Source organism: Berghia stephanieae, chromosome 8, assembly GCF_034508935.2.
Source record: "Berghia stephanieae isolate SIO BIC M18660-M18661 chromosome 8, UCSD_Bste_1.3, whole genome shotgun sequence".
NCBI classification, from domain to species: Eukaryota; Metazoa; Mollusca; class Gastropoda; order Nudibranchia; family Aeolidiidae; genus Berghia; species Berghia stephanieae.
The window spans coordinates 26,515,633-26,528,534 of record NC_088367.1 but is presented as its reverse complement, the minus strand read 5'-3'; the positions used below and the strand labels follow the sequence as shown (position 1 = coordinate 26,528,534).

Genomic DNA, 12,902 nt, shown 5'->3' with positions numbered 1-12,902 from the left:
CGTCTCCCCTGTACTGTGCTAATGTTCTATTATGTTTTTAAATCCAGGAAATAGATGCATAACAGGTGATAAGCTCAGCCTGGAAGGACAAACTGTCAATGACTGCCATGCAGAGATCATCACCAGGAGAGGATTTCTCAGGTAATTTGGCTCCTGGTTTGTTCTATTTTTTTTTTTTTTTTTCTTCATTTTTCTCCAAAGGGTGGATGGAGGGCAGTGTGTTTGAAAAAATATTTATCGAAATATACTGGAACTTTTATCATTTGGAGACAAAAAAAAAATATTCTGATGACCAGGGGATTCCAGAGTTCGGGCCTGTTTTAGAGGTTTGAACCACATTTGATTTTTTTTTCTGCTGCAAATTTGCTGATGGGGAAAAAATAATAGTTCAATACAAATTTCAATTAAGGAGACATGTTTCAAGAAAATGTGTCATGAATTCCTATTTTTATTATTTCTCCCATCTATTTGCTTTGAATTTTTATTTTTTTTTATATTTGAAGATAAATAGAACTGTTATAATTTTTGTTCATAGTTTGTAAGTATTGGATGATAGTTCAATTCCATCATGTACAACTCGCCTTCTATGTTATTTATTTCTAACACTGCGCAGTTTCCTTATTCAAGTTGTTTTTCAAACAGATGCCACGACCATATTCCTTCAATTACAACTCTGAATTATCTTTATACGGAAATACAATATTAGAAGAGATAAAGCTGTTTATGAAATCAGTACTATTGCAAAGGTATTAAAATTAAGCACAAATATTATCATGAGTACCCTGAATGAATCAAGTAAACCAAAAATGCTCTTTCAATTCTTTGATGGCAATGCAAGTTATAGCTTCTTGTATATTACAGAAAGCTTTACAAAAATCACAGACTCAACATAAGTGGAATAGAAGTTAGTGTTGTGATGAAAATTTTAAAGGATAGCTGTGATAGGACAACTCATTGGTGTGCTCATGGTCATTGCACCTAGTTGGTATTCTCTGTGTAGCAGGTCACAGATTATTGATCCAATTCTGAAGAAAGGCAACATATAATTGATATACATGATTCATGAATAAATATAATATACAATATTCACATTTTCCAAGACAAATATTAAGTTTATATACTCTGTTGGAAAACTATTAAATTAAGATAATAGATATGATCAATGAATCATTTCATTTCCACTGTTTATTCCAATTGGCTAGATTTTTTTTTTCAAATATCCATTGAAATAATTTAGCCATCCTGTAATTTCCAATCTCACAGATTCCTTTACCAGCAACTTGCAACTTATAAGAATGATTGTGATCATCCCATATTTGAAAAGTCTCCAACAAGCAAGAAGCTTAAAGTCAAGGACAATGTGACTTTCCATCTCTATATCTCTACAGCACCATGCGGAGATGGTGCTCTTTTCTCTCCAAGGTAGTGAATGAAGAAGCAAAGGGAAAATGTGATTGTCAAAGCTCCACGATAAATTTGAATTAAAACCAATGAATTTGATCTAAATTGATCTTTGCACATTGACTACTCAAGCATGTGGCAAATGAATATTTGTATTTTTCCTTTGAAAAAATGTTTTTGCTTGTTTTGAAATGCCAATATCAAGGTAAACAAGTTCATTGTGTAATGGAATATTGGTCTATGAAGCAGATAATATTAAAATTAGCATCGCCCTTTTATCAGGGATCCTGGTTTGCGAGTCGAGGGTAAGTGTCTGGCAAGCTGAATAAACTCTTCTTATCCATTTGGTCCCCGTTGGGATGTGGGGCCACAACGGTGCTCTTCCAGCACACCCGATTCAGGGCCATCTTCCTCTTTTTGGCCCATGATAGTCCTGCCTCTCTGTCCATCGATATATTCCATGTTTCCGTTTCTCTTCATTTTCGTTTTTTGTATTCATATATCCAGATTCATTGAGAATGACATTTTTAATTTAAGTTCTAATACCATCTTTTGTCCTTTTAATCAACTTATAGGACCAGCAACCCATATGTTCTCAAACAGTGTGGTTCAAATCTTTGTTGACTCAAAATTTTTCCTGTCCGTCAACTCAGCAGTTATATGTTATTTGTAGTAAGCAATAGTCACCCTTTGTTTAGTGCAGCATATATACTATTCCACATCAAAATAGCACCAAGATTTTGACTGGTTTTCTTTGTTATGTTGTGCATTCAATATAAGTAAACTTAAAATCGCAGTAAAGTCCATTTAATTACTTTTGCCTTGATATGTAACACTGCATATTTTTATTAATTAAAATACGCTTTTGGACAAACAAGACACTTGCTCAAAAATTAAGACTACAAATTGATGAAAATGTGAGAAAAATTACCCAATATTTGTGACCAAATCAATAGATGAGATTGTGCACTGAATGAATGTTTCCAAGTTGATATGACACATTGTAATTCCCAAAATCATGCTTAAAAGAGATACAATTTTTTTTAAATCCTCAAACGTGCTGCATCAGTTCTTCAATTATCAGTGGCACAGAGGAACCAGGCGATTGGAATGAGAATGACTAGCATGAACTTTCAATAAATCAGCAATTTTTTGCGATGATTGTAATCACAGAACCATTGTTCACCTATTTCATTGATTGGAAGCTTCTAAGTCAAATAATGACAGAAACGGACATGGTCATCAGAGAAAGACGACTGACCAACAAGATACTGAAATTGTATGAGCCAGATTCTTTCTGCTAGACAATTACAGTGACGGGTAAATATGATACCTGCCAAGAGACAGAAGTTACCTGAAAGAAAGTGGTTTGAATAGTCATAGCCCTGATTCAGGATTTGTCGTTACAAAAGATCATTTACGTCTGTGGTACCAATGGGCAGTTGCACATGGCAGATGGTACCAACTGCAATGGAATTTAGTCCTTTTCAGTAACAAAAGTCATTTCAATGTCTCGTATTTGGATGGATATATAAATATTTGGAGATGTGAGTGTACTTGATTTGATGATGAAAACAATGTTGAAGTTCAGCCTTTTGGGGGTGGGGTGAGCATCAGTACACATGTGAAAACCTCTCTTGCGACCATCAATTGAGCCTTTAATGGAAAAATGATATCTGCATGAAATCCTGGATTCTCAAGTTGTTCCTGAATTAGGAAAAAATTCACATGTGTCCATCTTCAAACCAAAAGGACAATGCTTGCCGCATACAGCTGCCATTTGTCGACAATATCTTGAAGAGCAGGATAATACTGTGCTCCCATGGCTTGCACGATCTCCAGCAATCGAACACCCGTGGGATCTTCTGGGTCAGAGCATTAAGTCAAGAGGAATTCGGACAGTTCATGAAGTTAAAACCATGTTGATCAAATAATGGAACAGCATTAATCAAGCACCAGTAAGTCAGTTCATGAATTTGATGAGGAATAGCGTACTACATGTAATTGATGTAAATTGCGGACACACTCGTTATTGAAATAGTGTGGCTCAAAATGTAGTCTCGATTTTTACCCTGTTGATATAAAAACAAATAAATTTTCAGGATATCATTTAAATTCCGCCTTATGTTACATCATTTGATCTGGAATTAAATTATATTTTTTCCCATATCATTTTTATTAATTTTCTGTTCTGTTCGAGTTATTTCTCTTTGAAACTCAGTGCGTTTTCAGTGTTGCTTCTTATATTAGATTAAACTCCAGCACCATTGACTTGATGGTTTTTTTACAACGACTGTTTTCAACAGAGATGCTGGATCAAACGCTGGAGCTTTGGCAGACATTGATGGCATCCATCACCCCACATTCACAACACAGGTTCATGGAGTTCTTCGAACTAAGATGGAAGGAGGTGAGGAGTTTCATTGCTCATTTTATATTATGTGTTGAATAAGATTAAAAAAAAGAAAACAGAACAAAACCTCCCATAGTGGGCGGGGGGGGGGGGGGGGGGGGGGGGGCGGGCTGGGGGTACATACTGTGTCTTCTATCCCCCTTATATCTGTTTTCCAACATGCTTTCTGTCTTTGTCTTGGACTGAGATTACTTGGTTTTGTCCTAGGCCTGGCCGGATACCCTGGCTGAGAGGGAAACAGTCAAATGTATTGTTATTGTTTTGGGAGATGATATTTTTTTTCCTTGTAAATCATCTCTCTGTTATGTATTACATGTATTATTATTATATTTGTTGTTATAACGTAAGCATTTGAGTGTATTCCTCTTAGTGGGGACCTGTGCTCGTGTCTGGATGAGACTTTTAGGTGATCTCAAACTAAGTACAGTCGACTCCGGATAAGACGATGCCCAGGGGAACTGAAAGTAAAATCGACTTAACCGGAGTGTAACCAAATGAGCAAATAATATGTGTGTGAATAAAATTTATTCACACACATATTATTTGCTAAAACAAGCCCATCTAGCATACATATGACCCTTCATGTCACGCTGTCTGCTGATGTTGCTTGGTCGAATCAAATTGACCAGAGAAGTAGAGGTCCCTGTTCAGAGGCTCCTACGCGCAATAGCCCCAAAGAGAAATCAGAATACATAAAAAGCGGTATTCGAGATCAAAAAGCGGAATCAACTTTCTGTTATTGACTATTGACATGCTTTACAACAGAAAATGTAATAGACAATCCAAAAGTACTCAAATGATATAATATAAAATGTGTAAAAATGAGCAATCAGCAATCATTGGAGTGGAATTCCCCGTTGTACATCAACTTCGTTGATTATGAAAAAGCGTTTGACAGCGTGGACCGAGAAACCTTATGGAAAATACTCCGCCACTATGGGGTTCCAACAAAAATAGTCAGCCTGATCCAAAGTTCCTACGAGGGAGTGACCTGTCGAGTAATCCATGGGGGACAACTGACAGATAGCTTCAATGTGAACACTGGAGTCAGACAGGGATGTCTTCTGTCACCCTTTCTCTTCCTTTTGGCGATTGACTGGACAATGAGGTCAGCAGTGGCAGGTAGGAGAAATGGGATTCAGTGGACATTGTTCGACCAGCTCTACGATTTGGACTTTGCAGATGACTTGGCCTTGCTGTCCCACAATCACCAACAAATGCAGGACAAGACAACAGAGATAACAGCAAAGTCATCACAAATCGGACTCAGGGCCCATGAGGGTAAAACAAAGGTCCTCAAAATAAACACAAATAGTAAAGAACCAATCAAACTGCACGAGAGCGAACTGGATGAGGTTGACCACTTCACGTATTTAGGCAGCATATTAGATAAACAGGGTGGCACAGATGCAGACGTAAAGGCAAGAATTGGCAAGGCGAGGGTAGCATACTTGCAGCTTAAAAACATCTGGAGCTCCAAGGTGGTGTCAACCCGAACCAAAATAAGACTCTTCAATTCAAATGTCAAGTCAGTCCTTTTGTATGGAGTGGAGACCTGGAGGACCACGAAGACCACCACCGGAAAAGTACAGACCTTCATCAATAGCTGCCTCAGAAGGATCCTCAAGATTCACTGGCCAGACAGGATCAACAACGCAGACCTGTGGCAGAGAACATCTCAAATGCCAGCAGAAGACGAAATCAGACGCCGCCGATGGAGATGGATTGGGCACACCCTGAGGAAGCCAACCAATAACACCGCTAGGCATGCGCTGAGATGGAACCCCCAGGGAAAACGGAAGAGAGGGCGGCCTAGAAACACCTGGCGGCGAGACCTGGAGGCGGACATGAAGAGGATGGGACACACCTGGGGAGAGTTGGAGAAGATGGCCCAGGACAGAGGAAGATGGAGGACTGTTGTCGATGGCCTATGCTCCACTAGGAGTGACGGGCATAAGTAAGTAAGTAAGTAAAAATGTGCAGACTAAAAGGAGGTCAAATAATAATAGAGGACACGGGCCTTAGAAGTCTCAGAGCAGAGCATTGAATGGATGGATTTAATCTTGTCAGGACACCCCCCCCCCCCTCCAAACACACACCTAATTAAACAATGCAAGTGCCGACACACACACACACACGCTCCACACGCTCGCTCTCGCACAAATACACAGGTCTAAAATTTTAAAGGGAAAGAAGCGGACTGTACTCAATAATACTACCGATTGGAGCCAACATATAATATTACCTAGGTCATTGACCTCACATATTGGAGTCGACATAATAATAATACTTCTGACATAATAATAATACTTCGGTCAACCCCCTCCCTAAAATATATTATTATTTGACATCAACTGCACACAATTTGAAGGGACTAATCAGACACACACACAAACACACACACACACACTGTGTGTAGATTGACAATAGGAGATGCGGATGCCATAGCTCACTCTTTTAATATTTTTTTTTAACTCGAGATTAAAACAAACAAAATATTCCTTGATTGGTTAAGCTGAAAAGCGGAATGTTTGCCTTGAATGAGGAATGTAGACCAACTAAGTGGAATTATTCCGCGAAAAGCATAGGAGCCTCTAGGTTAAGTTCATGCTTCTTGTAAATCGTCGAGACAGAAATGGCTGGTATGCCAATTTCCTCAGACTTTTCAACTGCATCGATCAACTGGATCTTTCTTTTCAGCGATAGGTTTGCCATTGTAGTTGTAGGCTTGACTTGGAGTCTTGATAACATTGATACTAATTAAGAGGGCCATTACATAGGATGGCCTGGGATCAGTACAAAAAATTTTTTAAATCTTGAACTTGAAGTTGCCACTATGTAAAATGTGAGATGGATAAATCAAAGCTATTGGATACTACTTATGTGCATTGAGCACGGACACCAGGCAAAGCACTTACATCACATCGGTGTGCGCCAATCGTTCGCGGATTTTCTTAACCAATGAAAATTCTTACTGGTAGCTTTTTTAACCTCTGGAAATATTGGTTTATTTGTGATTTTATTGTGGTCATGAGTGATAAGAAAATCGACTTAAGCGACATCGACTTATGTGGAGTTTTTTTGTTTTTTTTACTAATGTTATATAGGAAGAAGGGGGCGGGACCAAGAAAAAAAAATCGACTTGGGTAAAAATCGACTTAAGCAAGGTCGACGTATCCAGAGTGCACTGTACATTGATGGTATGCTCTTGGAATCTACACCAATTCCCTATTTGTACCATTCCCCTTTGTCTTACTTTTTCTTGGGTGCTTTAATTGTAATTCTAGAACTTTTTACTATCCCATATTCTCCCTTTTTACTGGTGCTGATATGACCTAAATGTGTTGCAAGTGCCGTAAAACCCTTAAAAACAAAACGAATAAGATAAACAGTATTTCTAGCACAGTTTAAAAGTGCTATTTTTCTTCTTTCTAAAAACATCAAGTTTGTTTGATTAGTGTTTCTGTAAATATAAATTAAATTGATTCACGGCAGACACTTTTCATTGGAAATTACGGTGTTTTTATAACCACAGAGGCTGATCGACCTCACTGGATTTATTCACAGGTGTTACCAAATTAACGGCAAAAAAAAAAAAAAGATTTTTTTTTTTTGTATAACTTTAAATCGTGTTTGGGAGAGTTAATTTGTCAATTTTTTAAATCCAAGATAAAGACACCTTTTCATTATTTTTTTTTGCTTTTAAAGTTGTATCAAATAAAGCCCATCCTCTGTTTTGTTTTGTGTCAAAATTTGAGTACTAGATTGCCTGCACACACAAAATGAGACAATTACGTGAGACATCTAGCTGTGTCTCGTCACTTTTTTATTTTCATACTGTGGCAGCAAACCTAAACAAGCTTCCAAACCTGCAACACCCTCCCAAAATAAGCAGTTGCTCACAGATGATTATAAAGCAATTCTCAACACAGTTCTAGAGACAACTCAGTCATAATTGGTAAATATATTTCTATGGTTTTCCATGGTTTTGTTGTTATTTTCAATCACTATGCTTTAACTTAATGTCTAATCTTATGCCAAGACCCTTGAATCTTTGTTTATTGTTTTCTACCGTATTTAATTTTACTCTATAACAGGTGAGGGTACAATTCCCATCAACCCAGCAGAAATAGTTCAGACATGGGATGGAATTGTCAGAGGGGAACGTCTGCGGACAATGTCGTGTAGTGACAAAATATGCCGTTGGAATGTCCTTGGTCTTCAAGGGGCATTACTCTCCCATTTTGTGGATACAATTTATTTAAGTTCTCTTACATTAGGTAGGATATGATTTTTGAATCACAAGTGTCACTTTGCCATCTCCAGCACCTCCACAGCATCATTATTATTATTACCACATATACCACTATGATCATTACTACCACAACTACTACAAGCACCACTTCGTCATTTTCTCCACATCATCGTCATCATCATAATCATTATTAATACCACCACTGCTACAACCACCCTCACATCACCATATTTATCAACACTGTCATCATAATCACCATCATCATCATCATTATGACAGCTTTTAACTACCACAGCTACCAAGATACCATAATCAACATTACCAACACTGCTACATGATGATGATCATCAAAAAACATCACTATCGCCCACCAATGTTATATTTATTTATTATTATTATTTTAGTTTAAAGAAGAAAAAGGGGAAGGGAGTGTTTATATTTGGATCAACCATTGCAACTGGTCAGTACATGTGTTTTTATTTTAGCTTGCACTTGCAAGAGAAATAGGTCCGACCAACCTTGACCCATGGGACACATTTTAGAGAGATTAACTCTTTCAGCGCTGAGGCTATGTTCGCATTTCTGTCACAAAATGTCTGACATCTGATTGAGGCAGAATGAGAATAACAAGCTAAGACCAAGCGACATTTGAATTCGGCACAAAATCTCGATTAAAATATAGGGCCAATTGAATTTTCTGATGAAAGAAATGATACCTTTCGTTCAATTTATAGTACTTTTGTAGAAAGTAGGATTGGATTACATTATTATTTTTGCCTTTCAAGACCAGCCACACTGTGCGGCCATTGACCAGTAGAATAGATTCTGCTCTGGCCGCACAGTGCGGCCATGGCGCTGAAAGAGTTAAAAAGAGCCCCATCTAAAGAGCAAACAAACTTGTTCAAACTCCAATTAGTGTTAGTGACTCTATTTGATCTTTTTTTTTTCTCTCTCTCTCTCTCTCTCTCTCTCTCTCTCTCTCTCTCTCTCTCTCTCTCTCTCTCTCATGTCGTTACTACTCAGGATTCCTTTTTGATCATGGGCACTTATCAAGAGCGGTATGTTGCAGACTCGATCGGGGAGACACTTCTTTTAAAAGGGAACTCCCCCAGGGCTATCGGTTAAATCATCCAACCTTGGGGAGAGTGACAGCATGTGATCCACCTCGTGAGACGCAAAAGACAAAGAGCTACAGCATCAACTGGTCAGCGTTTGATGAAAGACCGGAGTTGTTGGATGGAACTTTGGGTCATTGTCACACCGGGTAAGTAATGTTGACTATTGGAAGTAAAATGTACTAGTAGTAGTCGAGTAATATTGATAAATTGTATCAGCAGCAGTAGTAGTTGTAGTTATAGCTGTAGGAGTGGTAGTAATATTAGTAGTAGTAGTAGTCATCACTACCACTACTACAACTATCAAATTGTCATCATTACCACTACTACAATCACCGCCATGAGGTTTTATTTGGAATTTTACGTAATTGGGTCTTTTTCATCGAATTTGACATGTGTTTACATATCGTGAAGTTTTTAATAGATAAGATTTTGTATGTGGAAATTCCTGTTTTTGCCTTAAAAATTCTCCCGAGTGGTATCTGAAATTCCTGTGAGCCAAATTTGGCATCTCTGATGATTGATCATCAATGAAACACAACTGCATTTGCTCCATCGTCTGTTTCAAGTTATCCTTTCCAAGCTCTACAACTTTCATTTTATTTATATTTGAGTTTGTTTTGATTTTTTAAAAAGTTGATTACTCTTCATCCATGGCTCATTATTTTTAATCCTATGCATTTGCAAATATGTTTCAAAATGAAATTCTAAGTTCTTGATTTCTTGGCACTTCATTAGTAACTTCTCTGAACACAATATATTATTTTTATCATTCGTTGCCTATTGTATTTTCATCAGATCATCATGAATAATATATCTTTTCTTTTCTTCCCCATCAATTGTAGGATTGAGAACAAAATAATATCCAGAATCACCAAGGAAAACATGTACCGATCTTTTAAATCACTCTGCGGCTACCTTGGTCGGCAAGATCTCATGAAGTGCTCAAGCTATTTGGAAGCCAAACAGATGGGTCAAGACTTTATGTCAGCGAAAAAAATTCTGATGCGTCAGTTTGTGAAATCAAAGTGCGGAACTTGGGTTTCAAAACCAATTGAAGAAGAAATGTTCAATTAATCAGAAATAAGGATTTGTCTCCGTTTATTAGCGTGGTCCTCGGGGAATCAAGTAGAGCATGCTTAACTATAACCGGATTGTGCTTAGAAGTGAATTTTGATCTTTTGCGAAGTCTATGTTCAATGCTTATGTAACAGTAAAAATACATTTTTTTCTCTGAGGTTTGTAATGTATACATAATGGTTTGCAGTCTTGGAACTGCCTTTGATCCATTAAAAAGTCATTATTTAGATTTTTAAATTTATTTTCAATTAAATTTTTTTTTTATTAAAGGGTAAGCAAATCCTTTCTTTTCTGCCACAACATCCGACTGCATTTTGCCATAGGTGCGGGACGAGGGCTTAGGAAGCTTGTCCGGGTGGGGCTCCTGATCTCCCATAGTGGGCAGGGAGGTACATACTGTGTCTTCTATCCCCTTATGTCTGTTTTCAAACTTTCAGTCTGTCTTTGTCTTGGAATGAGATTACTTGGTTTTGTCCTGGTCCTGGCCAGGAGGAAAACAGTCAAATGCATAGTTATTGTTTTGGGAGATGATATTTTTTTTCCTTGTAAATCATCTCTCTGTTATGTATTATTATATTTGTTATTTTGAATTTATAATGTAAACATTTGAGTGTGTTTCTCTTAGTGGGGACTGTGCTTATGTCCAGATGAGACTTGTTGGTGATCTCAAACTAAGTACATTGATGGTATGCTCTTGGAATCCACATCTGTTTCATATTTGTTCCCAGTTCCCCTTTGTCTTACTTTTTCTTGGATGCTTTAAATGTAATTCTATAACTTTTTACTATCCCATTTTCTTCCTTTTTACTGGCGCTGATATAACCTAAATGTGTTGCAAGCGCAGTGAAACCCTTAAAAACAAAAACAAAAACATAGGAAACTTGTGGTTGTTGCTTATTTAAATTTTGATTGGATGCACCTGTTTATGTCATCCCCTATTTCTGTAAACTAGTCCTGACTCTGATGGATTTGTTCACTTGGTTAACGTATGAGGTTGTTGGTGCATAGTACAAGAATGTGGCACAATGTAGCCTTGTCAACAGAAGCAATTGTGAAATCAAGAAAGTCACACACAATAAGTACAGGTGCATTTCACATCGTAAGCACAGTTGACACCTCTGTACACAAGCTGTGATCATCAAAATGATTGTTATATAGTGATTAATTATAACAACATCTGGTGACAGTCTGAGCCCTCCCTTCCCTTACCCCGCTGCCAGTACTGTGTCAGTGTCTTACAGGTGCCAGTTCCTTCCTCCTCATTTTATGGTAGAAGTGCATTGTCCGTTTCATCACTAAGGTATCAATAGTTTTGTGCAAGGGAAGTAATGATGTTTGTTTTTGTTTTTAAGGGTTTTACGGCGCTTGCAACACATTTAGGTTATATCAGCGCCAGTAAAAAGGAAGAAAATGGGATAGTCGAAAGTTCTAGAATTACAATTAAAGCACCCAAGAAAGAGTAAGACAAAGGGGAATTGGGAACAAATAGGGATAAGATGTAGATTCCAAGAGCTATACCATCAATGTACTTAGTCTGATATCACCTATAAGTCTCACCCAGACACAAGCACAAGATCCAACAAAGAGGAATACACTCAAATGCTTACATTTCATTATACATTAAAAATAACAAATATAATAATACATAACAGAGAGATGATTTACAAGGAAAAAAAAATATCATCTCCCAAAACAATAACTATGCATTTGACTGTTTCCCTCCCAGCCAAGGTCGGGACAAAACCAAGCAATCCCCTACCAAGACAAAGACAGAAAGCATGTTGGAAAACAGATATAAGGGGATAGAAGACACAGTAAGTACCTCCCTGCCCACTGTGGAGGTAGGGAACCCCACCCAGGAAGTAATGATGAAATAGTGAGGTGTGAATCATTTGTTACAGTCAAGAGTATTTCGATGGTTTCTCTTTGTCAGTCTGATGGATATTATTCTATTAGAGAAAAGAGAGCTCTTAAATCTGCCTCTGCTCCTTGTCTCTTTCACAATCATAATCATTAAAGGTTACATAGGTCAAAGACCTTTAATACCTTAATGTTTTTGCAAATATAGATATATAATAGTTAAAAACAAACAAAAGAAAAGGTCAAATTGATGCATGGACATTATTAATACACAAAATCACACATATATATATATATATATATAAATATTATATATATATATATATATATATATATATATATATATATATATATATATATATATATATATATATATATATATATATATATATATATATATATATATATATATATACAAACAAAAGGCCGAGTTGGTACATTATAAATAATTTTTCAGCCTCGACCTGTTGATCATAAGCATCATCATCATTGCCTTTTTCACCCTGGGTCAGGGTATAGGCCACAGACAAACAGTTTCCATCCTTCTCTATCCTGAGCTAACTTTTTAAATCTCATTCCAGGTCTAACCACTTCTCTGTATATCAGCTTCTTTAGTTCTTCTCCATGTTCCTCGTGGCCTTCCCCTTGATCTTCTGCCCTGAGGGTACCAGTCCAATACTTTCTTTGTTATAGTGGAGTCATTATTTCTAAGCGTGTGTCCAATCCACCTCCATCATCTTCTTCCTATTTCCTCTCCCACTGGTTTCTGCTGTGTTCT

The 12,902-nt window shown here is 37.3% G+C and overlaps 1 protein-coding gene across 6 annotated transcripts in view; it reads left to right on the top strand.

Annotated features, from left to right (window-relative positions):
- The window catches only part of LOC144978460 (uncharacterized), a 30,324-nt gene extending 19,823 nt beyond the window's left edge, over positions 1–10,501 (top strand). For all 6 annotated transcript variants that reach the window (XM_078924568.1, XM_078924563.1, XM_078924567.1 and 3 more), the window contains 6 exons: positions 48–141; positions 1,264–1,422; positions 3,708–3,811; positions 7,912–8,094; positions 9,093–9,333; positions 10,030–10,501. In XM_078924568.1, the coding sequence (XP_078780694.1) occupies positions 48–141; positions 1,264–1,422; positions 3,708–3,811; positions 7,912–8,094; positions 9,093–9,333; positions 10,030–10,261 (1,013 nt within the window). In that variant the 3' untranslated portion in view covers positions 10,262–10,501. The remainder of the gene's footprint in view (positions 1–47; positions 142–1,263; positions 1,423–3,707; positions 3,812–7,911; positions 8,095–9,092; positions 9,334–10,029) is intronic.
- The last annotated feature ends 2,401 nt before the right edge of the window (positions 10,502–12,902 follow it).